The sequence below is a fragment of the Trachurus trachurus genome (assembly GCF_905171665.1).
Source record: "Trachurus trachurus genome assembly, chromosome: 14".
Lineage (NCBI taxonomy): Eukaryota > Metazoa > Chordata > Actinopteri > Carangiformes > Carangidae > Trachurus > Trachurus trachurus.
This window is the reverse complement of record NC_139903.1, coordinates 25,282,701-25,309,159: the sequence shown is the minus strand read 5'-3', so window position 1 is coordinate 25,309,159 and position 26,459 is coordinate 25,282,701. Positions and strand designations below refer to the sequence as shown.

The following is a 26,459-nucleotide window of genomic DNA, read 5'->3' as shown; positions in this document are numbered from 1 at the left end:
ACTAACGGACAGTGAAGCAGATGCTGGCTGACATAAGGTCTCGAACCAGGGCCCCCTGGTTGAAAGATGATCCTATTAACGGGCACTGCCTCCAAGACTCTTAGACCAACTGGTTTGGCACAAGATTCAGATGTGCTAGTGCAAGACGGATTTGAGCTCAAGTAAAGGAGAGGAGCCCTATTATTCCAGTAAGACTGAATACAATATTCACATGCCCATAAATGTGGAGAGAGCTATTGGTCACTAACCATTCTCCTTGTGGTCTGACATCAGGAAACTGAAACTAATGCAAAGTGGCCTCTAGAAGTCTGAGTGAGTTGTTTCCCACCACAGAATGTTTGACCATTTGTGAGGAGGAACTCCACTCTGTGTGTGTGTCTGTTATTTCACTGTGATGTTGATCTCTCACACACACACACACACCTTCTTTAAAATATGTTAACTCTTCATGTTTCTCTGGGTAGTGTCAGTGTCTCGTGACACTATTGCACTATTATTACTGCAGATGAACATGCAGCCATGCAGCACAGTAGCAACCGTGTGTGGAAGTGGTCAGAGCCAATCCATATCGTTGCCTAAATCCCTATAGTTGCCTGCATGCATACAGCACAGAAATCAAACTGGAGCCTGAAACACGCTTTGGATCATGTTCACTTACATATCTGCTCCATCAGACTGACACTCTTTCTGTGTGGACATGCTCTGACTGAGCCATGACTACACGATAAACCCCTGGGTGTTACATTACCAGGACACAACTTACAGGACTACTAGAAATAAGATGCTAATGTGGACTTACAATGCAGTCTCATTCTACAGAGGTTGGTTCACTGCTAGTACAGAGAGGAGCAATGATGACACTGACCATTAGTCAAACACATATGGCAGTGGTTCCCAACCTTTTTTGGCTTGTGACGCCATTTTCACATCACAAATTTCTGGCGACCCCATCAATCAAGATGCGCCAGCTCAGATATTTTTATATGCTGCATCTTATTTGAACTTGATTTATATTCAAGAAAGTGAAAGTATAGAATACAGTTGTTTGAGATGTGTGTGGTGTTTTTAATCATAATTTAAAAAAGAATAATAATTAGTTAAAAAATATTATTATCAGGAATTCTTTTAATCAATTAATTCCAGGCAACCCCACGTGTGGTCCCAACCCCAAGGTTGAAAAACACTGACATATGGACATGTTTGTATTGTATAAAGTCAGATACAACTCTAAATCAATACTTTGATATCTAACAGGAATACTTGACTCAGGAGTTATAATCACTGTATCATAACTGACGCCCTGTAGTCTGAAAGAAAAACTTTACCCATGAATCCTGCGTGGAGCAGCCCGCAAGGCAGTGACTATAAGCCGACACTTAAACAACAGCAACACCATAAAACAATAACATTAGATTTTAAATGTCTTATTTGATTGGAGCTGGTCTCTTATTACCCACCTTGTACATCCACTCAACTTCTCGGTGTCTGTGTCTCAAACATATATATTTCAGTAAAATATGACTTAATAAATCCCTTCAACAAAATCCTCTAATACTTGCCTCTGGCTCATTCATTGGCCAGAAGTCCTGCAGGCATGGGAGGATTTTGCAGAAGGGGTTTATTAGGCACTATTTTACAGATGATACACTTGTCTGGGGCGCTGTGTGCATACAGAATGGATACCTGTCACTGAGGCTTAGTCGGCATGTAGCTTGCACATTCGTTATAGCCTGTAGATATTGCTGTTCTCAAAATGAGTCTTGCGTTAATGACTACTATGACGACATGACAGCTCTGTTGGAAACGATGTCGGTGCAAACACTGACTTACTGTACAGCGTGGGGCCTTCTCAATGTGCAACACACGCACAAGTTATCGTTTTTGGGTGAAATTTCCAACAAGCTCTTATCACCTTTAGTGTGGATGGATATGGGTGAGTGGGACCTGCTCACCTTGCCTTGCTCCACTAGAGAGAAAAACCTGTCCACCTCCTTGTTGAAGGCTGTGATCTTGATTTCTCCCTGCGGACCAGAACATTTCCATTAAGCGACATCGTGTCCAGGGGATAAAACAAAAAACAGCCATGTGTGACGTGTGTTGACATGCAACACACAGATATCACGTCCTCTCTGCTTCTCTACTCACGCTCTCGTCCACTATCTCAAAGGAGAAGAGCTTGCCCTCTCCTTTGGAGTTGCTCCAGGTGCGGATGCTGCACTTGTTGGTCACTCGGGCTCTGATGGTCCATCTAAGGATAAACAAAGAGAAGGCAGCAGTGGTAAGACTACTGTAAATCAAAAATATCAAAGTGGTACATGAGTGAACTTATTGCTGACAGAGAAAGGTCCTCCAAAGGCCAACTGACTAAAATTGAAGCGCAGAAAATACTTTAAGTGAAACACTTTAAGCACAAGTGTTCAGGATACCTACTGTGCTGACCAGCATCTACTTCTCAAAAAATGATTTACAAAAGTTTTCTTTGACCAACACACTTAACTAAAGCTGCAGTCTAAAGGTCAGCACACTCTGAGAAAATGCTGCAGAGACACTTCCTTCTTTTGTTAATGAGCATCCCAACCCAGCTCGCATCAGTTACCAACGTCAAACACAAGTGAGCAAGAGAACAACTCCCAAGGAAACACCACCAGTGTCTCGTCAGTTTTTTTTTTAAAGTTCCATGAAAGGAAAGAAAAAAAAAAAAAAACAGGCATCCAACAACTTTCTTTTCAAAGAGTGAACTAGGTGTTGTACATCTGCCAACTCCTGGATGCATTTAAAATGTGCCTCTCATTCTGTTTTTAACAACAGCCAGCCGAGCTCTGCGGTTTATGCAGCAGTGAGCTTTTTGACTGGGCTGATAATTGTGCAGTGGAGGATATTCATACCATAACTTTGCCTGCAATTAAATCCCCTATCATGAGAGCAGCTGCCGGCCCAGAGTGAACCCCGTTCCCTGCTCAGTATGGATAAGACTGCTACACTGAGGTTTTATGGCAGCCAAAAGTCAATTATAGTCTGCTCTAGATGCTATTACTTAAAACCAGTAGAATGGGATGAAAAAGCCATACATACGACCATAAAAGACCATGCACATTTAATCAACCGTATCAAACGCTTGATGCCACACACAGACACACACCTGCACTTTTCATCTCATGCAAACATACGTGGAGGAAGCAGAGCTGCTGAAGTCATCTGTTTAACTCACTGTAGGTACTCCCCAACTTCAAAGTTAGAACAGTCATCAGTTTATTACAACTCCTACAGGCACAGTTATCTTTACAGCTTGCAATTTCAAACAGAGCTACATTATCAGAGCCCAAACATGGAGGCAGAGTTGACAGGGTACTTTTAGTCCAATCCGGACAACTACATCTCACTATACTGCCCTCTTGTCTTTTTGTGGCCAACTTTAAGGTCAGAGACAGAGATTTAAGCTTAATGAAATGATAAGAACCGAGAGGGGGGAGAAAAGCTGTAAAATGGAGCCCTGGAGGAGGAGAAGAAATTGTGAGAGGGAAGGAAGGGTGGGGGGAAAAAACGAGGCTGGTCAAATCCCCACCGGGCTAAATAACAGAATCAAAACCTCAGCAGCGGATCATAAAGACCTGGCAGTACCTGCCATTAAAGTGTCCGCTTCTGAGGCGAGATTGGTCATTTCATTTCATTTCCATGCAAATGGGCTGACTAACATGCACATGCACATCTCACCAAAGCCAGGTGCAATGACATAAAAAAAAAAAAAAGAATGGTCAGTTTGGTCACACATGCATGCAGAAACATTTATATAAAACACATCCAAACATGCCCCAAAGTGCCACTTAGCAAACAGCGATGTAGAGGTAGAGAATGAGAGGAAATAGTTAAGCTTATGAATGAGAAGAATAGGGGGGGGGGGGGGGGGGGGGGGGGTTCAAAGATTAATCATATCATAAATGAATGTATTCATTTCTTGGGTAAAGGCCAGTCAGGTTCTCTCTCTTTCCAACAAGATACATGTATGTGACATGGACACACACTTCAACTTACTTGCTTTGGTAAGGGTTGAGGGAGGAAATCGGTATCACTCTGGTTGAAGAACCTGGAGAAGAGCCGGGTGAATCCTTCTTGGGTGAAAACTTTGAGGGTGAAAACTTTGATGGTGAAAACTTTGATGGTGAAAACTTTGATGGTGAGGCCTTCATGGGTGAAAACTCGGTGGTTGGGGCCTTCATGGGCGAAGCCTTCATGGGTGAAAATTTTGAGGGTGAAGCCATCATGGGTGAAGCTTTCATGGGTGAAGCTTTCATCGGCGAAGCCATCATGGACGACTTTCCACAACCTCGGGGAGGAGAATATGCTGCGGAGAAACACAGTTGAAAACCTTAAGGAGAACTCATTTTATATTATTTTTTTAATTTATTAGCGTTACAAGATTAGTAATTAAAAAAGATCATCTGATTTATCAAGGAAACCGATCAAATATATTCTGGCTCTAGATTCTGCAATGTCTCCAATGGATTCTCCTAAAGCATAATTACTAAGGCGGGCAGATGAACAGTGGGCTACAAAGGTCTAGCAAGCTCATTTCTTTCTGACTGAACAACTAATCAATGGCCTGGATCAATTATGCTTGTTTATGCAGAAATATGGCAAAGGTAGCTTTTTCATTATTTTCCTTATTGACTGTAAAGACGTTCAATACATTGTGAGATGGTTATAATCTCAAAGTACAAGTCAAAGGTATCAATAACAGTATCCCACGTTGACAAATGTATTTACAGGTACTGATAGGGAGCACGCACCAGATTTAAAAACCTAATTAAAACAAATTGACAAAAACATTTCAACAGTTATAGTATTAGTGGTACCACTGTTATCTGATGATGAGCGCAGCTGCCAAAATAATAAAATAGCTGAGAAAGTTGAGCCCCCCCTGCAGATCTCCACAGAGTGACTGGAGTTTGTGCCAATGATTTAAATTGCTTTTCCTCATGGGTAAAGCTGCCAAACAATTATTAATTTCATAATTACCATACTTATGCCTTTCAGTCAGAGCAAAAATAATAATAATTAGTATTACAATTTCATATCAGAATATCAGTCTTGTGGCCAAGACACCAGATAGAAATCTGTAAATAGTAGTCTTAAAGGAGAATTACGGTCATTTTCTAAATAACACTCTACAGCTCTAGGTCCCCAAGTGCTACCATAGGAAAAGACCTGAGAAAAATATGTGCAGCCAGGACCTAGCTCTCCTCCTGCTAGCTGCGCTACACTGCAGTTAAACACTTAAGTAATGGGGGCAGAACTTTAAAACCATGACTTTGGGCTCTATATAATGTTCAAAATATCACTACACATGCTTTGCAACATCCACCAGTTCCTTACCACACAACAGTTTATGTAACAGTGTGCATAAACTCCATTAATATGAGAGAGCAGTGTGTTAACATGTGTGTTTTTGTCACATAGCTCTGTTCATGCTGGCTTCCTTGGTAGACTTTACTAGTCGACTGTCGAGCTCGGGACTGTTTCCATATCAATGAAGACTGCTCCTCATCTGTATATTCTGGTTCTAATAAACACGCACTACCATCAAATACAGAATGTTCCTCCATCTCTTCAACATCGGATCTGGACATATTCTCCTTCCACTTTCTGCACCGATGCAGACTGGGCATGCGCTCAACAGTCGACTAGCAAGGTCTACCAAGGAAGCCAGCATGAACAGAGCTACGTGACACAAACACACATGTTAACACTGCTCTCTCATACTAATGGAGTTTAGGAACTGGTGGATGTATTTATTTATTTAGATATTTGAGCATAATAAAGGCCAGGTCACGGTTTTAAAGTTCTGCTCCCATTACTTCAGTGTCTAACTGCAGTGTAGCGCAGCTAGCAGGAGGAGAGCTAGGTCCGGTCTGCACGTCTTTTCCTATGGTAGCACTCAGGGACCTAAAGCTTCAGAGTGTTATTTAGAAAATGACCGTAATTCTCCTTTAACTACTTTCATGCATAATGAGGATTTTGTATTTAGTTTGAGTGAAAGACAAGAAACACAGAAAGTTCAGTGGCTGTCGCACTTTTAAAACAGCAAAATGAGACAGAAGAGCACAAATGATGAAGACTATGGACATATGCTGCTTCCCACAGCTGCTTCTAATAATCCATTCCTAAACATGGATTGTATTGTTTAGTACTCAACAGCAGCTCTACATATCCTGAATGTTCCTCTGTGACATGCAACTACACTCTGTCCAAAGTGCTTGATGAATGGATGGAAAAAGCCCTCACTCCTTCCCCACAGAATACATGCTGGGTCCACACTTCTCACACACTGTCTTTTTCTTTTTCATTTGCTATACAATACAACCACTGTATATTTGGCACCATTCATATGAAAGCCTGAATGCAGCATTATGAATGCTGACATGTGTTCAGAGACTGAAACATGTGCCATTATACCTATTTATAAAGGCTGTTGCGTCACTTCTGCGCAGCATGTTGTACAAAGTAGCTCTGACAGAATAATACTTGGCCCTGATGTCTAATTAATCAAGCTGGGTCTGGCCTTAATATGCACACATTCATTCAACTCAGATCTAATTAAAAAAAACCTCATGAACAAATAAATCAACACAACTAAAGAAAGTTAAGAGTAACTGCAATGTGGTCGGCTGCATCTGCCAACCAGTCCAGTCAAACTTAATTATAAGAATTCTTGAGTTATGACCAAAAATGTGTTTTTGTGATGGGTGGATGACCCAAAAACATAATTTCCTTTTTTTTTTTCTTATTTCCTTATTTGCCGGAGAACTTGAGCAGTTTGGACGAGTCCACAGACTCACGGGGTCTTATCCCCACCTCCCACAATATAAAAGCACGTAGCATCAGCCATGTGCTTCAGCCCCATCAGCAGGCCAGATAGACAGCTGCTGTCAGAATGTATTCATGTAATGCCTCATCTTGGCATGAATGATCTGCCATATTGGGCAACAGCAATTTGGGGGAAGAATTGTCTGGGAAAAAAAAGATGCAATTACACAGAGACCACTTGACTGATTTAAGCTCCAATGCTGGAGAACAACAAATATTCACCTCCATGATACCTTCTGCGTACTTCTGTGTGTGTGTGTGTGTGTGTGTGTGTGTGTGTGTGTGTGTGTGTGTGTGTGTGTGTGTGTGTGTGTGTGTGTGTGTGTGTGTGTGTGTGTGTGTGTGTGTGTGTGTGTGTGTGTGTGTGTGTGTGGAGCAAATTCCTTGGGGAAATCACAGGTTGAACAGCTATTTTCAGGCAAGGGGTAATTAACATCAATATTCATACACACGCTATCTGTATAGAGAGTTAGAGGAAAGGAGCTGGTGGTGTAAGAGGAGAAGGGGAAATGATAGGTTGTGGGAATGGGTGGAGGGAGGGAGGGTGAAGACCAGAGCAGAGAGTGGCACCGAGCTGTATCAGGGATCCTCATTTTTTGTGATTAAGATCAGAACATGCTGCTAATGTGTATGCCAACAGTGTTTGTAAAGTCTGCTTGGTGTTGGAGGAGAGAAACGTATAGGTGAGAAAAAAGCAATAAATAGGGACGGTGAATATTGAAAGAGTGTGTGAAGCGCATGTGTGTGTGTGTGTGTGTGTGTTTATGAGGGACTGCGAGTGTAGAGGAGAGAAGGAGTTGTGAGGACAAAGGAAACCTGCAGAGAATGGTTACTGATGAATAATGAATATTTTTTTTAGCTGCACTTCGGCGAGCGCAGATCTCACTGGAATTTAAATATCATCGGCGAAGCAGTTTGAAGGTAGTGTATTTTAAGTGATGGCTGCTGATGAATATTTAAAATGGTAACACAAAACTGTCAGTGGCTACTATGTCACGACCTCTGACTCCACACCCACTGTTAAAGACTGTTTTTTTGTCTATTACTACAGAATATTAATATCGTGATGTGCTCTGAATGGAGAGAGTTCAACGTCACTGATGACCGACATCTTCAAACAGGACGAAACATCAAAAAATCCAAATATTTTTGAATTTGTTCTTCAAACTCCTCTAAGAAAATCATCTGATCACATCCTGTGACTGTAAACAGAGGTCAGAGGTCACTACAGGATGGAACACCTAGAGTAAACGGGGGGCGTTTCCTATTCAGGGAGTATCCTTCTGTCCGTCCTCACTCCTCCGTCCTCCAGCCCTCGACCTGAATTTAAGTCAAGAGTCCAACCTTAACTACACCTTGGAGAGGACAAGGAGCGTGAAGGCAGGAGAGGGAGAAGTCACAGGTGTATCCTGTGATTTTAACCACATAGCAACAACATTTCAATCAGAGGGAGCAGACTGATGGTTGGTTGTTGAAACAGCAATAATGAAATGTTATTATTATTGTCTGATTGCAGTGCAGCACATTTTCTTGTATCTAGGGAGTAAAAATGATCAGATGGGTTTATTTTCAAGGATGAATGAATCAAAAAACTGTGTTTATTTAATCAGTCAAATACTTTCTTCATCTTCTCTTATTTTGGTCCTAGTGTATCTTGGCTTATTTGTGGGAAATGTTTGTTCTGATCAGTCAAAGAAGTATTTGTCCTATAAAATCCAGCCTGAGCCTCTATAACATGGAGTTAATATACCTGTAGCATTTCATGGCAAAATGATTGATTTTATTTTATGACTCCCTCTTGTCCATCCTTTTATTTCGAGAATAAACTAATGTGTTTGTCTGTGGGTGTTATTTATATCACGCTCTGACACAGCAATAGATCTATAATTGGTACAGGAGCAGCAGTCATCAAGCGTCAGGTGATTTCTTTTGAAATTTGTATCAAATTATTTCCACACATTATGAGGCAGCTGAGACGCTGTGCATCGTGGGTAGCATGAGTTTTGGAAAACGACGCTGGAGTGAGGAAGGAAGTCCCGATTGGTAAACACATCTCCTCTGCTTTTGCACCTCCTCCTCACATGTGAGCTCGCTGTAGCATCGCCACTGGCAGCAGCTACTAACACACAAAGAAGAGACGCAAGCGAAGGAAGCAGAGAGCCGCATGAGCCAAGCGAAAACACCCAGAGATTCGGTGTGCTGCTAAAAGATTGAAGTCTCTACAAAGGCTTTAACCCAGCCCTGATAAAGCCGCAGCTTCCCCAGTCATTACGTTGCCCACAACCCGTTGGAATCACTTCATTTGTGCCAATTGGCAGTTTTCTGAACGCACGCAAATTTATTGACTTACTGCAAATGCAATTTACAAAAATATTGGAAAGTAATCAACCACTTAGCCGCACTGAGTTAGAGAAAACACTTTGAGACTTAACGCATAAGGTTTGCTTTTGTCTCTAAAGGGGGACACAGGACCATTTCATCAACCCAACAATTAAACAGAGCAGCAGGTTTTCTGTATCTGCTGGGATCTCTGAAGTAACATGGATCAAAGGATATAACGAGGAAAGAGTCTGATGAACTACTTAATGCAGAGCCTCATCTCTGCTGAGTCAAATGAGTTGACTTTCTCTCTCTCTCTCTTTCTCTCTCTCTCTCTCTCTCCCCCGTCGCTACATGGGGATTCAGTCCACAACACAATATTCATGAAGCCGTGAACTGGAGGAGCCACCGGCCCACACAAGCTCCCTCAGTCACAACACACACATACGGACACACACCTACACATGGACAAACACACAATGTATACCAAGCACTCATTATCCACCCACATGCCCACATCCTCCACTGAGGAGGGCTATTGGGTATGTTTCTGCCACATAACAAAATCAATGCCGATGCTGCGAGCGGTTGCTGGTATAAAACAAGTGAGTGAAACAAAGGCTAAGCTAATAAAAGAAGATCCAATAAAACACTGGCTACTTTAGGCATGATACATGGCTGCAGTCTTTTTGGCAGGCGACCAACCATCATTTGGGGCTCCTATTTTGTTATAAAATTCTGGTTAGTATTAAAACAGTGAAGGGTGAGTTATGGACTCCACCAGCAGCTGTGGCCGGTGGGCAACATGATACTGTAGTTTCCTGCTCTCATGGCTGAGCAATAAATATGATAAAAGTGCAGACTGTAATGTATAAAAGCTGCATTTCCTGTGGCTACCTTTGACTGGTTAAAACCATGCTGTGTCTTATGATCCTGTTTTATCTCGCTCCTCACCCACTCTCAGACTGCAGCCTTTGAACACTTAAGCTTTATGCATTTTAAAGGAGCAGAAACTTTTTAGTTAGAGCGGTCAAACTGTGGTACGGTTCACGAGATTGAAAACCGAGCGACAAAGACTCTGTTGGTCCCAAATTATAAACAGACAACTGCACTGAGGTGAAACACCAGTGAGGGATCTGCAAATCATTCATCAGCAGCCTTCCTTCAGAGGGTACATGGCTCCCTCTGTTGGTGGAGTTGGAGTCTGTCAAACTATTCAAATTTTCTCTAAAATAACTGGGCCAAAGCTCAAGAAGTTAACCAGCTCATAAGATTTACTGTCATTCTGAAGGTGCTACTCAGTTTTCACCATATGGAACATGGGCTGGTGTTAATACCCAACTAAATACTCGTGCTCATGAGGATCTGACACCAGAGAATGAACTATAAGCAGGATTATTTGAAATGAAAAGACAATAATTCCTCATGCAACAAAGAGGCTAATATTTTACTAAATCCAAAATGGTGTTCAGTTAGCTATTACTTGAAAATGACCCCTATTTGCTTCATAATCAGACTCATAAACATACTTTGGTCCTCTACAAGCACATTTCAACAGAAAAAGAATAAAGTCTGTGACTTCTGGGTGACAAAACTCTCTTGAGGCTGAGAAAACCCCATTTAAAACAACGGGTTTACATTAGCGGGGTATTTAATTACTGTAATCTGCTCAGCAAATAAGTAGTATTAATCTATATGGCATGTAATACCCACAAACAGAGAGCTCTACGGCCTCTGCGGTTATTGCTTTGTTATGTTTAAAATTGATTTATTCACAAATCTCTGCCTTGTATTCAGTGGCATGGAAAACACACACACACACACAGATATATTTGTGTACTACCGCTCATATTATTGTGTGCTACTGGTTTAAAAAAAAAAAAAACAACACCACAGAAACAAAAATAAATTGTATCTAATCTGTAGCCGCCTCATGTTGCTCACTCGCGCATGGAAAAAGAAGGTTGTAAGTTATATTCTTAGAATATCTGGTAATATCATGCTAATCAATAACTTTTGGGATACAATTGAAATTCATCCTATTTGTTGGCTGGAGAAAATGTTCCTGAAACAGGTGGAGTCCTGCTCCTGAGGATTCACCAAATAAGATAGTGATGATCGTATAACACCGATCAGATTTCACTGGAATACCTGCTGCTGTCAAAAGAGTCAGTGACATGAGAGGGTACTTCGCAATGCAAGAATCTATCATAAAGACATATTTAAAGGGATAGTTCAATATTTTGGCAAATTGGCCCATTGCCATAATCCCTATAGTTTTAGGAGTAGGTTCATTATCTTTAATTGTCGGTGCAAGCTATTTTTAAAACGGTGGAGCAGAGCCGCGAGCTGCTCAGAGCTACGCTATGGAGGCTAATGGGATTTCTTGGTTTCCCTCATCAAACTCATCAAATACACAATCCAACAACTCCAAAACGCTCTGGTGGACAAGCTGTGACCTGCACATTCACCACGCTATGAGATAATAACAGAATGTTACCAGACAGCGTTGTTTTCGAGATAAATTCATGCAAAACAGCTGATGTGTGTTCCCGTCGGGGGCAGTTTTTCGGCAAGCAGTCTCAGGTCACAACAAGAGCGTTTTGGAGTTGTTGGATTGTGTATTTGATGAGTTTGATGAGGGGAACCAAGAAATCCCATTAGCCTCTGTAGCGTAGCTCTGAGCTCTAAAAACAGCTTGCACCGACAATTAAAGGTAACAAACCTACTCCTAAAACTATAGGGATTATGGAAATGGGCCAATTTGCCAAAATGTATCCCTTGAAGGGAAGATCAGAAGGATGACATCAAATAGAAATGGCACTCACTGCTGTTGTTTGCATAGGACGGCCCAGGTACAGCAGCTGATGAAGGTCTGGGTGAAGCTGGGCTTGGGGGGAGCTTCTGTGGAGATGACATCTGACCTGTAAATTGAATGAAGAGAATATGAGACCTACAGATGCTTTTTAATTAGTGTTTAACATAATGCATGTACATTTTAAAAGGAACATACTATCTTTCGTAAGCTTAATGGGATCTCCAATCCTCCCTCCCGTTTCCTCAGCAGACTGCAGTACGTCCATGTCCAACACAACCGTCACAGCCCTGGAACACAGTAAGTGGGAGAAAGTAAAGATAAAGCAAACAGGGATTACATGCAGGAAAAAAAGGAGAGGAAGAAGGGAAAAAATGTGGGAACACACACCTGCCATCTTTTAATTTGTTAGTGATGATCTTCTTCAGCTTACACACACAGTTTGGTGACAGGAGGTCCTCTTCAGCCAGATGGTTTAACTGGGTGGCCAACAGGAAGGCTACATACACAAACACATACAAACCAAATCTATTAAAGACACATTCTCAGACAGTCTCTGAGCTGAACATTTTCCTTGGCACTACTGCTGTACTAATGCTCTACTAATTGATAAAATTGCCTTAGTTGAACCCCAGGTTTGTTTGCGGTCTGGTCAAGTGACCTATCATTGCCTTGGTAAACTGAACCCACAGTATGAAATTTACTGCTTAATACTCACCACCCCAAGCGTACTGGCCGTCACTCAGCATAAGCCGGAACCTGGTTGGGCCAGTCTCATTCTTGATCTCACGTATGTTCTGACAAACATGAAGAACAATCTGTTATCACATTGCCTTTAACTATTTGACAGTTTGAGTACAGATACATAACATACAAAGTGAGCTATCCCCTTAAATGTCTTTAGATGGCCTAAAACATTGGCATCAAGGATTAAAAATGATTTGATGTTGACTTCACTGTAAACATGTTATATTTGTTTTATTGATTTTTTGTTATTATTGTTAATGTTATTAGATATAATTAAATTGTATTCTAATTATAATGTTATTTTTTTCAAATTGTATGCTATATTGTTTTTTTTAACTCTGTCTTGTAAAGTGACCTTGTATATGATATTTGCATCAATGTAATGAACTACTGTACCTCATTTGCCATTTTTTGGTTGGCTCAAAAACAGAAACATCCATTAACGTATTTTTTTTTTTTTTTATCTATAACTTGTTTCTCAACTTTAAATGTACAATATCCCATTAATCGTGTTACACAGAGTTATGCATACTGTCATAGATGATTGAAATTAAATACAGCTGGCCTGGCTAATCAAGTGGACCCCTCAAACTAACTTACCAGCAGCTGCAGCACAGGGTTGTCCACATCTGAGCCTGCGAGCAGGGCCTACACAACAAAAACACTGATTACATATTATACGGTATGACAGGTTCCTGCAGGTTCAGCCCACCTCCCCTCGTCTCATCATTCAAGTACCACAGTGACAGTGTCAAAAGTCAAAGTCTCATATTGTAAGAGACTAATGCCTGGCAATTAATTTATACTGCTCCCATCAAATAAGTTTGTAAACTGAACGAACTTTCATTGTCTCTCTCGACGCCAAGTTACAAGGAAAACACGGGCAAGGGGTAAGATTTTATTCTGTCTATTTAATAATAACACAGTCACGTGTCAGTGTTTAAATAAATGAAACATAGCAACACTTAATCACCACACATGCGGAGAAACTCACCTTTTGACATGTTTTCAAACACAAGTCTAAACAATTTAAGATAGAAAAGCAGACTAGCTGACTGTGCTAACAGGCTCGAGCTAGTAGCGCTACTGCCTACATATCAGCCTGGCAACTTCGAGTCAAGAAACAACAAGGGAACCAATTTATTATAATATTAACACGTACTTGAATCGCCCCCTGTGTGAGAGTTGCACTCATCTCTCCCGGGTAGAGTTGCTCTCAAATCCAGAAAACTGCAGCTACTTTCATGCAAAGACCAGGTAAAGGTCCGGAAACTATCGCGAGAGGAGCGAGGCAAACGAGACTTGAACGACAACAAAAACCAACGTGTGCGAACTACACCGGATATGGCACATTCCCACCTTCAAAATAAGAGCTACTATTTGGTCATATAGCGCCCTAGTCTAAACTGACATTGATGGCATAGCATTAGGCCCATTACAAGCTGTTGTATCTTATTGGGAGGAATTGGGACATAAATACCCAGTGCAGCAATACGGGTAGGATCTTAAAACCTCAGAATCAAATCTAAATTATTATAGGCTACACTAATGTGATAGACTACTGTAGGCCTAACTACCCTTTGTGGATTGGCCCTCGAGCTTTCTTAAATCTAACATACAATATTGGGTGAGCAAAGTTTTAACTAATACAATTAACTTCCAGTGATCATTTATGTTTTGAAATGTAGTGATCCTTTTATAGTGTAGGATATTGCTTAATGGGAGAGTGTACAACAGGCAACATTTAAGCCTACTGGTAGGCAGGTTTATTGGTAGGCTACAAGTGTCAAAACTGGAGCAACATGACTCAATGCATGTATTTAAATCTGTACTTAGGAATGACATAAAAGACTTAGGCTAACAGAAAACATAATATAAAGACAACCCAATGTGTATGGGTTTAGTACATAGACTGTATATAAAAGAGGTTTAGTAGTGAATGAGTTACATTTTCCACAATCACCCCACGACTTTGACAGCAAAGGCTTTATTTTGAAGGATTTAACGGAAACTACTTTCAACTCAAATCTAACTTAACAAAGCCTTATAGCTGTGTAAAAGTGGCATGAAACGAACTGAAAATAAACCCAAAGCTGCCGTCCGGTGCCCATGAGGCGTCCTCCTCCTTCATGATGGATCTCCCGTGTGTCCAGTGGCAGGATCACGTTGCACAGAAGTGGACCGGACTCGACCCCGAGTTAAAGGAACATTTCACATCCCTGGCTGAAATAGATGATGTGTTTAAATGTGCCTTAACTCTGACAACGTGAGTAGCTAGCTAACAACTGTGGTCAAGTACTAGTGGATAAAGCATCTATCTTCTGTTACTCACTAGTCAAGACCATAGACTGTATAAAAAAGACCAATCGTTGTCCAAAATGAATACATTTCATTCATTCAGTCAAATGTAGCCTATCAGTGAACTCCAGTGCTGCTGGGGAAAGTTTTATACAAGCTACAGGTTCAGCTGTTGATCACACAGTGTGTCCTCTGTGTATTATTTAACTTTAGACTGTGCATCTCTTTTTTCAGCCGAGATGACCTTGATTTTCTGCAGTCAGTCTCTGCAGGACACTCAGTGCAGAAGGACACAGAGCAAGCAGCCAAATGCAGGGAGAGGGGCAACTCCAGCTTCAAGAGCAGAGACTACACTGCAGCTGCCCTGCACTACTCACAGGTGAGGCGGAAAAAACAACCTCAAACATGTCAGGGGCATTTCAAACAGCACTTATACCTTCTGTTTATGTTCACATGGCACAGATTTTTTTTTTTTCTTATTACATTAGTGTTTACATTTCTGTTTCTCTGTTATCTTACATGTCATTTGTGGCATTGCAGGTTAGTTATGGTTTGATACAGAAGTAAGAGAACTGTATCATTTGATAGCTATGATTTATTAGATGTTTGTATTTTCAGAGTAGTAGTCTAAAGATACATGCGGGATTAGTATTCATTAAGGTTGACAAGCCTCTCAGTCCTAATTAATGCCTGTCAACACTCAGCTTCTCTGTCTCCTGTCATGACAGGGTATATGTTTTGCTCCCCGAAGTTCGGAGCAGCTGTCTCTGTGTTATGCCAACCGCTCAGCTGCACTCCACCATCTGCAGCACTACCAGGTGAGACAAGACAGCACCACCTTCCACTATAAAAGCACAAAGCAGTGTATAGTACCTGTATTATCATTTATACCCATGTAGACCACAACAAGCTTGTTGTTTTTGGGAGAGTAATTGCAAAAGCACAGAAATAAACAATTTTATAATAATGTCAGGATTTCTACTTTTTCACTGACGTTTACCCAACAAGGTCACCAGTTTATTAGGCACACAGGTTAAAACACATGGACCATAGTCGTGTCATAGATTCCACCATCATGACCTCAACTGTATTCAGTTTGTGTTGGAACCACTTTAGAGGTGTTGATTCAACTTTCTGGTCATTTAAAGGCTGTAGTTTGTGCCACTGTTGAACTGTATATATAAATATATTCTTACAACACAGCAGTTTCAATAAAAGCTGAATTATATAACTTCTCAGAGGAGGATTCATTGCAGGGCTGCAATAGTTTGAGGAAGACATACTTCATAAACTGCTGACTGAGAGCACGATTAGAGGACAAACATTTAGCTCTAGCCCTGATCTGCAGACAAGCTCAGTTTCACCCTGAGAACAACTGTTATTCATGTGATTTAGCTCATTTCCAAAGGAATATCTTTTCAAAATCACTGTAAATATCAAACTGCCTCTGAAACCAGTTGCTCATCTTCTTTTAAAATGCCTCATTATGTTGAGACCAGTTTCACGATTGAATACTTGACTCAACCTTGTTTCACAAATTATATAATTTCTTTTTCAACTCTTACAAGGCAACTCACACTCAGTGGCCCAATAAATAGTCCAAGGATAAAGCTCAGATTCCTGATACACCACCGCACTGATCACTCATCTAATCATTTGAGTTTTACAACACACTGGGGTGTTTAGCGTTATAACTTTGTTATCCAAAGCGTAGGAAGCCTCTGTAGTTTGGGTCTGTTGTTGGGAGAACGTCAATCTGCCAAGTATTTACAACAAGAATTGGACTGCTGCTCATCCTCAGCTCAACCTACTCTGACTGTAGCCAAGCCAAGAAAACCTCCTCCCCTGCTGTTACTCATTTTTACCCAAACATCACTGAGTGATGTGTAAGATAAATGACAGAGAAGCCTACGTCTTGTGTGAAACCTCAAAACCTCTTATGAAGCGGGTGAAATTTGAGAAGGAATATGAACTAATTTCTTATGTCTTATGCAAACCTAACACATTAAATTTCGAGGTAAATTCATGCAAAACCGCTTTGGAGTTGTTGGATTGTGTATTTGATGAGAGAAACCAAGAAATCCCATTATCCTCCGTAGCGTAGCTCTGAGCAGCTCGCGGCTCTGCTCTACCGCTCTAAAAGTAGCTTGCACCGACAATTAAAGATAACTAACCTTATCCTAAAACTATAGGGATTATGGCAATGGGCTAATTTGCCAAAATATTGAACTATCCCTTTAAGTTTTCTTGTTCTGGCTGATCAGCCCTGTGCTGTAGGCAGAGGAGACTTTACTGCTCCTCTCTCGGCCTAACTGACATCATGTTAGATTAATACAGTCTTAGCCTTTAAAGAATGTATAGTCTAACTAAAATACTGACTTGTAGGAGTTTTTAAAGTCATTCTGTTTCCCTCAGGAATGCCTCGATGACATTGACAGAGCCCTGCAGTATGGTTACCCCTCTCATCTTTTACACAAACTGGAGGACCGTCGCACGCAGTGTCTCAAACATCTCTCTGGAGGTCAGAAGGGAAAAGATGATCATCACAATCCTAAAGGTCCAGATGGGGTCAAAGCCCAATCTCTTGAACACCCCACATGTGGGATTAGTCCCAAAGCTACTGTTGGCTTCAGCCTGGAGAAAGGTCGACACTTGGTGGCCGCAGAGAGAATAGCAGCGGGGGAGGTGATCCTTAACGACAGGCCGTACAGCTGCGTCCTCATACCGGGGATGGAGGAAGTGGGAGGGAAGAGTGAGAGGCTGGACCCACAGAGAGGAGCGTTTGGAGTCGAGCACAGGTGCTGTCACAGGTGTTTGGCTGAGACTCTGTGTGCTGTGCCGTGTGAGGGATGCAGCTACAGCCGCTACTGTTCAGCCAGCTGTCAGCGGGGCGCCTGGGAGGAACATCACTGCTGGGAATGCCCGCTGGGGGCAGAGCTGACGGTGATGGGCGTGATGTCACAGCTCGCTCTGAGGGTAACGCTAAAGGCGGGATTAAAAAACATCCAGACGGCCAGGGAACCAATCAGAGACGAGCACACAGACTCCAGCGAGTCCTACCCACGTCACACAAATCAACCCGCTCCTTCTGCTCCGTACTCTGGTGACTCCTACCTGAGCGTGTTTCACTTGCTGCACCACCTGAACCACCATAGTCTTTCCCTGCGTTTCCTGAGCGCTGTTACCGTAGCAACACTCTACTTGAGGCTCAGTGCAACGGGACCTCCACCTTCACCCTGGACCCTCGGCGGGCCCTCGGGGACGAACGGGCAATCACCGGACGAGAAAGGAGGTGATGCAGATGCAGAGTGGAGCACGGAGCAGTGGCTGCTGGGAAGTGCAGTTCTGAGGCACCTGCTGCAGCTGAGGTGTAACGCTCAGGCAATCCTCAGGCTGCAGGACACAGGTAACTCCTCACACAGTCTTATCTAATATCTACCTCACCTCAAACTTAGTTTTGTCACAACAAACAACTGTAGTGGTAGTGGCCACTTCTGTTACAAGGTCCTAACGATTCAAATTAAATGAATTATATGAATCAATTTAGTTAAAGCAAATAAATATAAAGCAGTTGCTGGCAGCAAGTTGACAGATCACCAGCCTTTTAAACAGCATCAAGTAACTGTTGTATTTTGCAGATTTTAAAACATTTTAATGGGTTTGTCCTTCCCTGCTGCCTGGTACAGACTATACCATGGCCTGGTATCTGGGGCCTCTAATTTAGAGCTTAGCAGTGTAGTATATGTGCACAAGCAATTCAGGCTGCAAGGACTTATTGCAGTGACCCCTTTTAAATCAACCTCCCGATTTTGACAGGAGCATGGGCACAGAGGACATAGAAGCTGCAGGGCGTACGATTACTTTCGTGGCATCATGGTCAGAGGGAGGGGCGACGGCGGGCGTAGCTGCTGGTGGTGTGAAGTTGTAAATCATATTCTCATCTACCCCCTGAACATGTTTGTAGGTAGACAATACCTGTTCTTTTTTATTAGTGACAATGAAGAAAATAAATAATTAGAATTTTCTGGTAATGTAGATCTGCAGGTATCTTTTATCACCTTTTATGAATCATTCATCACTGATAACATTTGTCCTATATTTCTTTTAAGAACAGTAAATGTTTGACCTACTGTAATAGTCCAGAGTAAAAAGTTCAGTTTCCTCTTTTCATAGAAAACTAAAGAAACCACAGACCTTGACACCTGAGAAGTTAGAAACTGTGAAATCGGGGCATTTAAAATCCTTTATCTAAATTGTTGTTGCTTCATTTTCTGGTGATCAACTAAATGATACATTGGATCAGTTCTGCTGTAACTGTATCTGCGCTTATTGTGTGGTCAATCCACTGTTGTACAGTATCTCCTGCTCTGACACTGTGACCTCTACACTCTGGTGTTTGCGTGTTACAGGGGCAGCAAACTCACCGGTGCAGTCCAGCAGGGAAATCCGCATCGCCACAGCAGCGTTCCCAACACTGAGTCTTCTGAATCACTCCTGCCGTCCTAACACCAGCTTGGTGTTCAGCACAGGAACCGGTGTTGATCCACCCGGATTACACGTGTCTGCAGCGGACCTCGGTGAGAGTGCGGCCGAACACAGAGGGGTCACTGTGACTGTGAGAGCAGCCACAGACATCACTGCAGGACAAGACATCCTGCACTGCTATGGTAAATAAATTTAAAAAAAACATGATAATGAACATTTTTATGAATCAGAATCATTGCTCCTGTTTGCAGTTTGCTGTGTGCTTCCATTACCATGTTTGCTGTCTGTGCTTCAGGTCCTCACAGCAGTAGGATGGTGACCAGAGAACGCCAGCGTCTCCTGCAGGAGCAGTACTACTTCCTGTGTCAGTGTGAGGCCTGCACCCTGACCCAGGAGGAGGAGGAGGAGGAGGAGGAGGAGGAAGGCACAGAGGGCAGACAGCAGCAGTCAGGTGTTGGAGGTGGTCGTGAGTCTGGACTGCTGTGCGGCAAGTGCAAAGCATCAGTCAAAGTGCGTGTCAATTTGTACTATTGTGGGTTTTCTTTACGTTTACTTTTTCTTTCTTTTTTTACTCTCACCTACCTGACATTTGAGAGTTTATATGATTTTCAGAAATGCAGTGTTGGCAAAGCAACAGAATTCAGATGTCTGCGGTCGTCCTGCGGTCACCGTATATCTCCATCCGAGGTGAGCCGCAGGCTGCAGGAGGTCAGACTGGACCTGGACAAGGCTGTGGACCTGATGGAGAGAGACAGGCCAGGTGAGAAGCAGCTGCTGATGCTGTGTGTGTAATTGTTTGTTCAGAAGGTCTTTGTTACATCTCCATGTTGTTCTTCTGCTCTTCTTTCCCTCAGACGAGGCTCTGAGTCTGTTGAAGAAGGCTCAGTGTCAGTCTGGACTCACCTTTGCAGAGACGCACCCCGTAGGAGGGGAGCTGGCTGATGCAATGGCCAGAGCGTATGCTACAATGGGTGAGAAAATTGATGCTTGAGTATGTGGCTGAGAGCTGTGTGGTTCACCTCTTGCACTTCCAGAGCTGGGGGTTATGTTTTTGCTCTGCAGGAGATGCACAAGTACTTTCTTGCAGACTGAGTTAATGCTCTAAAGGTCACAAAAAGGTTTGACTTGTCCATTAACTGAAAATGGACTTCTCTACCAAACAACAGGGATGTCCAGTCTGAACGGACTGAAGGGCAAGTCTCCAGTTTTAATGCAAAAAGGCTGTTTTCAACCTCTCACCTCTTTTTTTTTATGGACAACATGTACAACTCAAGATATAAAATATTACATAAACCAGAAACTTGATATATTGTAAAGATTAAAATGTATAATAGAGCAAGAAATTTCAATCTTTACTCATAGTATGCAGTTCAGTGAATAAAAAAATATAGTTATAATTACCCTTAGTTTTAGCCATTTAGAATAAGAACATTGGGAATATAATATAATTATATTACAGACTGTATAAAGGAATATCCACCTTTAATTTTAAATACATTCACCATGAATCAGAGTTTCAAATGACTGATAAAGATGGACTTGTACCATCAATGGGTATCGCCACTGTAATGTTAATAGTAATTGAATGTAAGGAAGGTTTTTAAAGCTTTGAGTGTTAGAGATGGTTCAATCAGGTGGAGTTCATGTCATTTTCTTAACCAGATATATCTATATATATATGCTCTGGAAAACACTAGAGAAGATCATTAAAAATGAACTGATGGGAAGTGAAAAGTATGAAGCAACACCATTAAGTTAATGTGCCTTTTCAGCAGATAAAGAGACATTACTGGCTGTGGCAGCAGAGGAGCAGGGGACGACTTATTTTTAGGTTAGAAATAACCACCTTGACACTTTTTTTTTCCAAAACCAGGTAGAGACTTAAATAGAGGTGTAATCCTGACAGCTGCTGAACATGCACAGGGACACACGGTGCTCTGATAATCAGCAAAAAAAAATCTTAATAGTGCCATGTTAAATTTTCAGATATAGAAGTTAAAGTCAAGAAACTGTCAGACTCCCCGGGGCTGTCCAATGACCTCGAGCTTCGGTCGCGACCAGAGCTGAGGGCAATTCTGATTTTGCAGTATCTGCTCTTTCTAGGTGACTGGAATAACGCAGCCTCCCATCTGGAGCGAAGTGCCGTAGCTATTTGCTCCCAGTACGGAGAGGACAGTATCGAACTGGGTCAACAACTCTTCAAATTAGCTCAGCTACACTTCAACGGGTAAGTTGTGCAGATGCGAAGGAAAAACGCAGCAGTAAATCCCTAAACTGGAGACAGGAAGTTAAATGGGATGAAAAGTTATAGCTGAGTCAACAGAACAATCTCAGAAGTGCCGGTGTCTCATTGTTTTGACTGTTCTATCAGTAGAAACAACAGCTCTATGTCTTCCCTGTCTCCCCCCAGTGGTGCCAGAGGCCCGGCCCTCTCCGTCATCCCCAAGGTCAGACGACTCCTCCGCCTTCACTGTGGCCCTCGGAACCATGAATTACAGGAGCTGCAAGCCATGGAGGACTGTCTGCGAGGATAGTCTTACATAATCCCAAGAGCGAATAGTTTTACAATATAATTAGTTTTGTATTCACGGAAACTGAATAAAACACTGAAATAATCTGATTGTGCCCTTTTACTTTGTTCTTGTTCTTTTTATTTCTGCTCAATGTGTTAACAAGAGTACGCATTTATTACGGTGTATGTAGATTAGTAGGCTTACACTGTGTAGGTATACTGTTTGAAGCAGTGTGTAGGTGCACACACAGCCACCAAATGACCACTGGTACACATGCAGTTCATTGTGGCTCTCTGACCCCTTGGTGTCACAATGTATCCATCAATAATTTCAATTTCATGCTCCACTGGTGGTCTCTCAGTGTGAGTCAACTTATCCGCACAGGTGCTTCCAGGCTAAATGTATTTCTCTGAATGAAACTGAAGTCGGTGTGTCTGTGTGTGTTTTCATGATTGCTATCCGCTTCTTTGTTTGTAGCCTGTCAAGCGACTTAATCAGTCCATACAATCTGCAAATACCTCTCAGCTACGTACATACAGTATGGAGAGCCCTCTGACCTTTAGGTGGCAGCAGTTATCCTCTGACAAATTCAATTTCATGCTTGGATGGCTGGAAAGGAAGATGTAGCTGTGACTCTTGAACTTACAGTAGCCACCCCGTGTCCTCCAAGACCTCTAGACCTTTATTTTGAAAAGACTTAATGAGCCGGTTACATTACAGCATTTTGTTAAGGTCGCTGGGTGATGAGGAATAAAAGCTACTGTGCATACATACTCTGCAAACAGTTCGATAATAATGGGTTAAATGACTGTAAAGTTCTGCTGTGGAGGCTCACTGGTTTTCAGAGAGGAGGGGAAGGTCATATCCAACAGGGACAAAATAAAATCTCAGTCACAGCTGGAGCTCGGTTGAACGTCACCAGTATCTGGAGGCCGGCCAGTCTGACAGACGTGCGTACGGAAAGTCAAGGTCAAGATGAAGAAACTTGGAGGCAGCTGGTGAAATCAGCTGAGGAGTGGTACCAAGGAGGAGTTAACCCAAAAGGCTTCACAGGGCAGGTTGCAGCTGACTGCCACTGTGATGAGGTCGTCACAAGTTCGGGGCCAAAACATGTAAAAGTGAACGGAGGTCAACTGTGGGTTCAAACAGGGACATATCACAGCAAATACTCCACTGGGATGTTGCTCTCTCATTAAGTCTTCATTTAAAGGAAAACTGTCCAGAGTTGGCAACACCTTCTTAAAAAATGTGACATTAAAAATGGAAGAAAAATATCTCTGGCAAAGACTTGTATACCCTCAAAATCAGTTTCCTATGACCACAGATTAGTTTACCTTATTTTGTGTCTATAAACATATTAATTGTTTCTAACTTTTTCTACCTTTTGTTATGTCCAAATTGTTAACGAATTAACATTAAACTACTCCATGTCACTAATGTCGTTTTGACAAACAAAACTACACCAACTGTAAAAACATACTTCAGAACGTTGTGTTATAAAGTTGAAGTGATGCTGTGTAAAAAGTGAAGTTTTGTAAAGTCAATTTTTTTTTTTTTTATAGCAAGTCACTTTCTCCTGGTATGAATCACTGTTGTAGCCTACAGTCTGTGGCCGCTCCATCAACAATTAATATTTAAATCCAAATGAACTTGACAAAGTAATTTACCCCCTTTTACAGTTTGTCCTAATGAGCCACTGTATATTAATATAATGTTAACATGACACGACAGATAGCGCCACTGCTCACAACATAGATGTTCACTAATTCATCTTGACATCTCCACATGCAGAGCTAATGATGACATACTTGTCCAGCTAACTACACATGATAATGATACAGAATCTGAATGTCAAAATCCACTGATATGCCTCTGTGACATATAAACTAAAATGGAAACATTTCAAACAAAGTTGTAATCATCGGCCAACTTAGGTCTCCATTGTTGTACTTTTCACCTCTCAAATCCTGTACATCTTTTACTCTATACAGTATGTATTTGTGTGTTTGCTTCTCCGTCTTGTATTTATGAGCTTATTCATGTGTGTGTGTCGGTCAGGAACGGAGAGAAAATTTGAGCTCTCAATGAAAAGGAGTCAGACGAGTAAAGTAAGACCTTGATGAAGGGAGGGCCAGGGAGGACGACAAAGAGGAACACAGTCAGTACAAATAAGTCTGCTGCTCCAGTATCAGATCACAAATTACTTATTTGACTGCCGGTGCCATTTGAGGCCATTTCCAGTGGACGTGATCTCAGTCTTATCAGATGTCCTGCTATACATAATGCAATCAAAACTGGCCAGACCGCAAACAAAAAGCTGCCGCGTGTGTGTATTCTGTAACAAGGTCTGCGTCCATATCTGTGTCACAGACTCAGCCTGTATCCCATAAGCTGCTGGTCATCAACATGACGACCGCCCCTGCATGAATTATATACACAGCCGTTACCACAGCAATGAACCCTGACCTTCAGTCTGAGGGTGTGGCTGGAATGGTAAAGTGAAAGAAAAGACCGACACTCTGACTGTGAAGTCCACACCTGGTACACATTTCAGTCACTAGCTAAAGGCAGATAGTGCTGATGCAGAGCGACCCATTAGTTACAATATATATCACTGGTTTACAGTTAAATGATGCAGCTGGTAAAATGGGGATAATTTATACACAGGTGGGTGCTTGATCACCTTTTTTGGCTCATGACCTCATTTTGACATCACAAATGTCTGGTGACCCTGAATCATGTGAGTGAAGTCAATCAAGATGCGCAGGCTCAGATATTTTTATATGCTGTATTTTATTTGAATTTGATTTATATTCGAGGAAGTGAAAGTAACAAATATAGTTGTTTAATATTGTGTGTGGTGTTTTTAATCATCGTTTTTAAAAAATAATAATAATTAGTTAAATACATATTTTCATCAATTACTTATTATTATCAATTACTAGACATTTCACATGACCCCATTTGAATTCCAGACGACCCCACGTGAGGTCCCGACCCCAAGGTTGAAAAACACACATTGTCATTAAGGGTCCGACTATCTTTTTATAATCTAAATCTGAAAGGTTACAATAAACTAGCTGTTAAATAAATAACTATAGTACAAGTACCTAAAATGGTACTTGGTTATTTGTGTCACTACTCGGGAAGAAGCAAACAAATCAACAAGATAAATCTGCACAGTTAACAGGTTACTACTACACACCTTTGATAACTCAGAGAGCATGAACCAAATTATTGAACAAATAAAAAAACTAAACTTAGACAGCAAATGAGTGGAAAACAAACTGGATCAGTTACAGCAATTCAGTTCTGCTCTTTCATTAATTTTGGGCAAATGTTAAAAGGAAAGGTCAATTAATTGGTTGGTTGGTCGGTGGAGTCTTAAATATCTTAAAAGCAACTGTGGAAAATGTCATGAAATCCTGCATAGACTTTAATTTTCCCAGGTCATCGTGATTGACACACTGTCAATCATTATTATTTCTAACTTTTGGGAATTTGTGTTTTTCAGTACAAAAAATAGATACCAAAGCACAAAAGCTAAACACATAAAGAGGCAAGCAGAGCATTTGATGTCACATTTATTACATCTGCCTTTGTAGTTTTGAGTTTCTAGTTTGTCACTGTAGTTGTTTCATCATGTCTTTGCATAACGCACAGTAATGATCCCATCATCCCACTGACTGCTCTGTCATCACTCAACCATCTACCTCCTCCCTGCAGGCCCCTTTGTAGGCTCTTATCACACAAAATATACCCACTTAGCACCGCCCGCCCCCCTGATTACCTGAGCCCCTCTCTCCTCACCCTGAGAGCCCCGACCCCCTCAAACTCTCCGGTGTCTGCATCTGCCTTGAAGTGGGTTTGTTCCTTTAGTCCTCCTCCCATGCTCTTTCTGTCTTTCAGCCCCTCTCTTCACGGCGGAGGACATCTGATACATGATGCAAATGACGGTAATGTGGCTGGTGCTCATGTAAAAATAAAATCCCCATCGCTCTCTTACACAGGCAAGGTTATTACCAACTATTATGGAAATGGCTGACAGTAAATCATAGTCGTGCACGACTGAATGTTAAAAGTACAGTGATGAATTTAAAACAGTTTGGAAAGCCTCAGTTGCTCTCAATTTGTGGCGGGGCAAAAATAGAAACACTCATTAGTATTTTTTGCCTGCACTTGTAGACTACGATTTAAACATCCAAATCATTATTAGAAAGAGGGAGAAAAGGGCTCATAGGTTGAATGGGAATCACGATATATGTGTTTGAGGGCCCGGTGCAAATTGCATCTGAGACGAGAGGGCCTTGCTAAATTTGGCATGTGTGCGTAAGAGGCGTGTACCACCACTATGGGACAAGGTGAGGGTCAGCTGGCCGACAGAGCCACTGGCAATCACTCTCCTAAAACAGCCGGTTCAC

The 26,459-nt window shown here is 41.8% G+C and overlaps 2 protein-coding genes across 2 annotated transcripts in view; one reads left to right on the top strand and one right to left on the bottom strand.

Annotated features, from left to right (window-relative positions):
- The window catches only part of LOC310996672 (replication protein A 70 kDa DNA-binding subunit-like), a 37,238-nt gene extending 23,211 nt beyond the window's left edge, over positions 1–14,027 (bottom strand). Inside the window, exons 1-9 of the mRNA XM_083986116.1 lie at positions 13,905–14,027; positions 13,343–13,390; positions 12,714–12,792; positions 12,386–12,494; positions 12,194–12,285; positions 12,009–12,104; positions 4,030–4,339; positions 2,146–2,248; positions 1,953–2,021 (exon numbers count right to left, since the gene is read on the bottom strand). Coding sequence (XP_083842242.1) covers positions 1,953–2,021; positions 2,146–2,248; positions 4,030–4,339; positions 12,009–12,104; positions 12,194–12,285; positions 12,386–12,494; positions 12,714–12,792; positions 13,343–13,390; positions 13,905–13,937 — 939 coding nt within the window. The 5' untranslated portion in view covers positions 13,938–14,027. The remainder of the gene's footprint in view (positions 1–1,952; positions 2,022–2,145; positions 2,249–4,029; positions 4,340–12,008; positions 12,105–12,193; positions 12,286–12,385; positions 12,495–12,713; positions 12,793–13,342; positions 13,391–13,904) is intronic.
- Positions 14,028–14,810: 783 nt separating this feature from the next.
- smyd4 (SET and MYND domain containing 4) lies at positions 14,811–22,076 on the top strand. The gene is made up of 10 exons (XM_083986115.1): positions 14,811–15,008; positions 15,275–15,419; positions 15,769–15,858; positions 17,456–18,446; positions 19,450–19,707; positions 19,821–20,035; positions 20,138–20,285; positions 20,380–20,496; positions 21,629–21,752; positions 21,936–22,076. The coding sequence occupies exons 1-10, from the start codon at positions 14,872–14,874 to the stop codon at positions 22,057–22,059; spliced, it is 2,349 nt and encodes a 782-aa protein (XP_083842241.1). The 5' UTR covers positions 14,811–14,871; the 3' UTR covers positions 22,060–22,076.
- Positions 22,077–26,459: the final 4,383 nt, after the last annotated feature.

Excerpts from the sequence above, each read along its gene's own strand:
- smyd4 (XM_083986115.1), top strand. The coding sequence starts at position 14,872 with ATGATGGATCTCCCGTGTGTCCAGTGGCAGGATCACGTTGCACAGAAG. Across the intron at positions 20,036-20,137 it reads AGTGCAAAGCATCAGTCAAA|AAATGCAGTGTTGGCAAAGC; the intron begins GTGCGTGTCAAT and ends TATGATTTTCAG. Across the intron at positions 20,497-21,628 it reads CAGAGCGTATGCTACAATGG|GTGACTGGAATAACGCAGCC; the intron begins GTGAGAAAATTG and ends TGCTCTTTCTAG.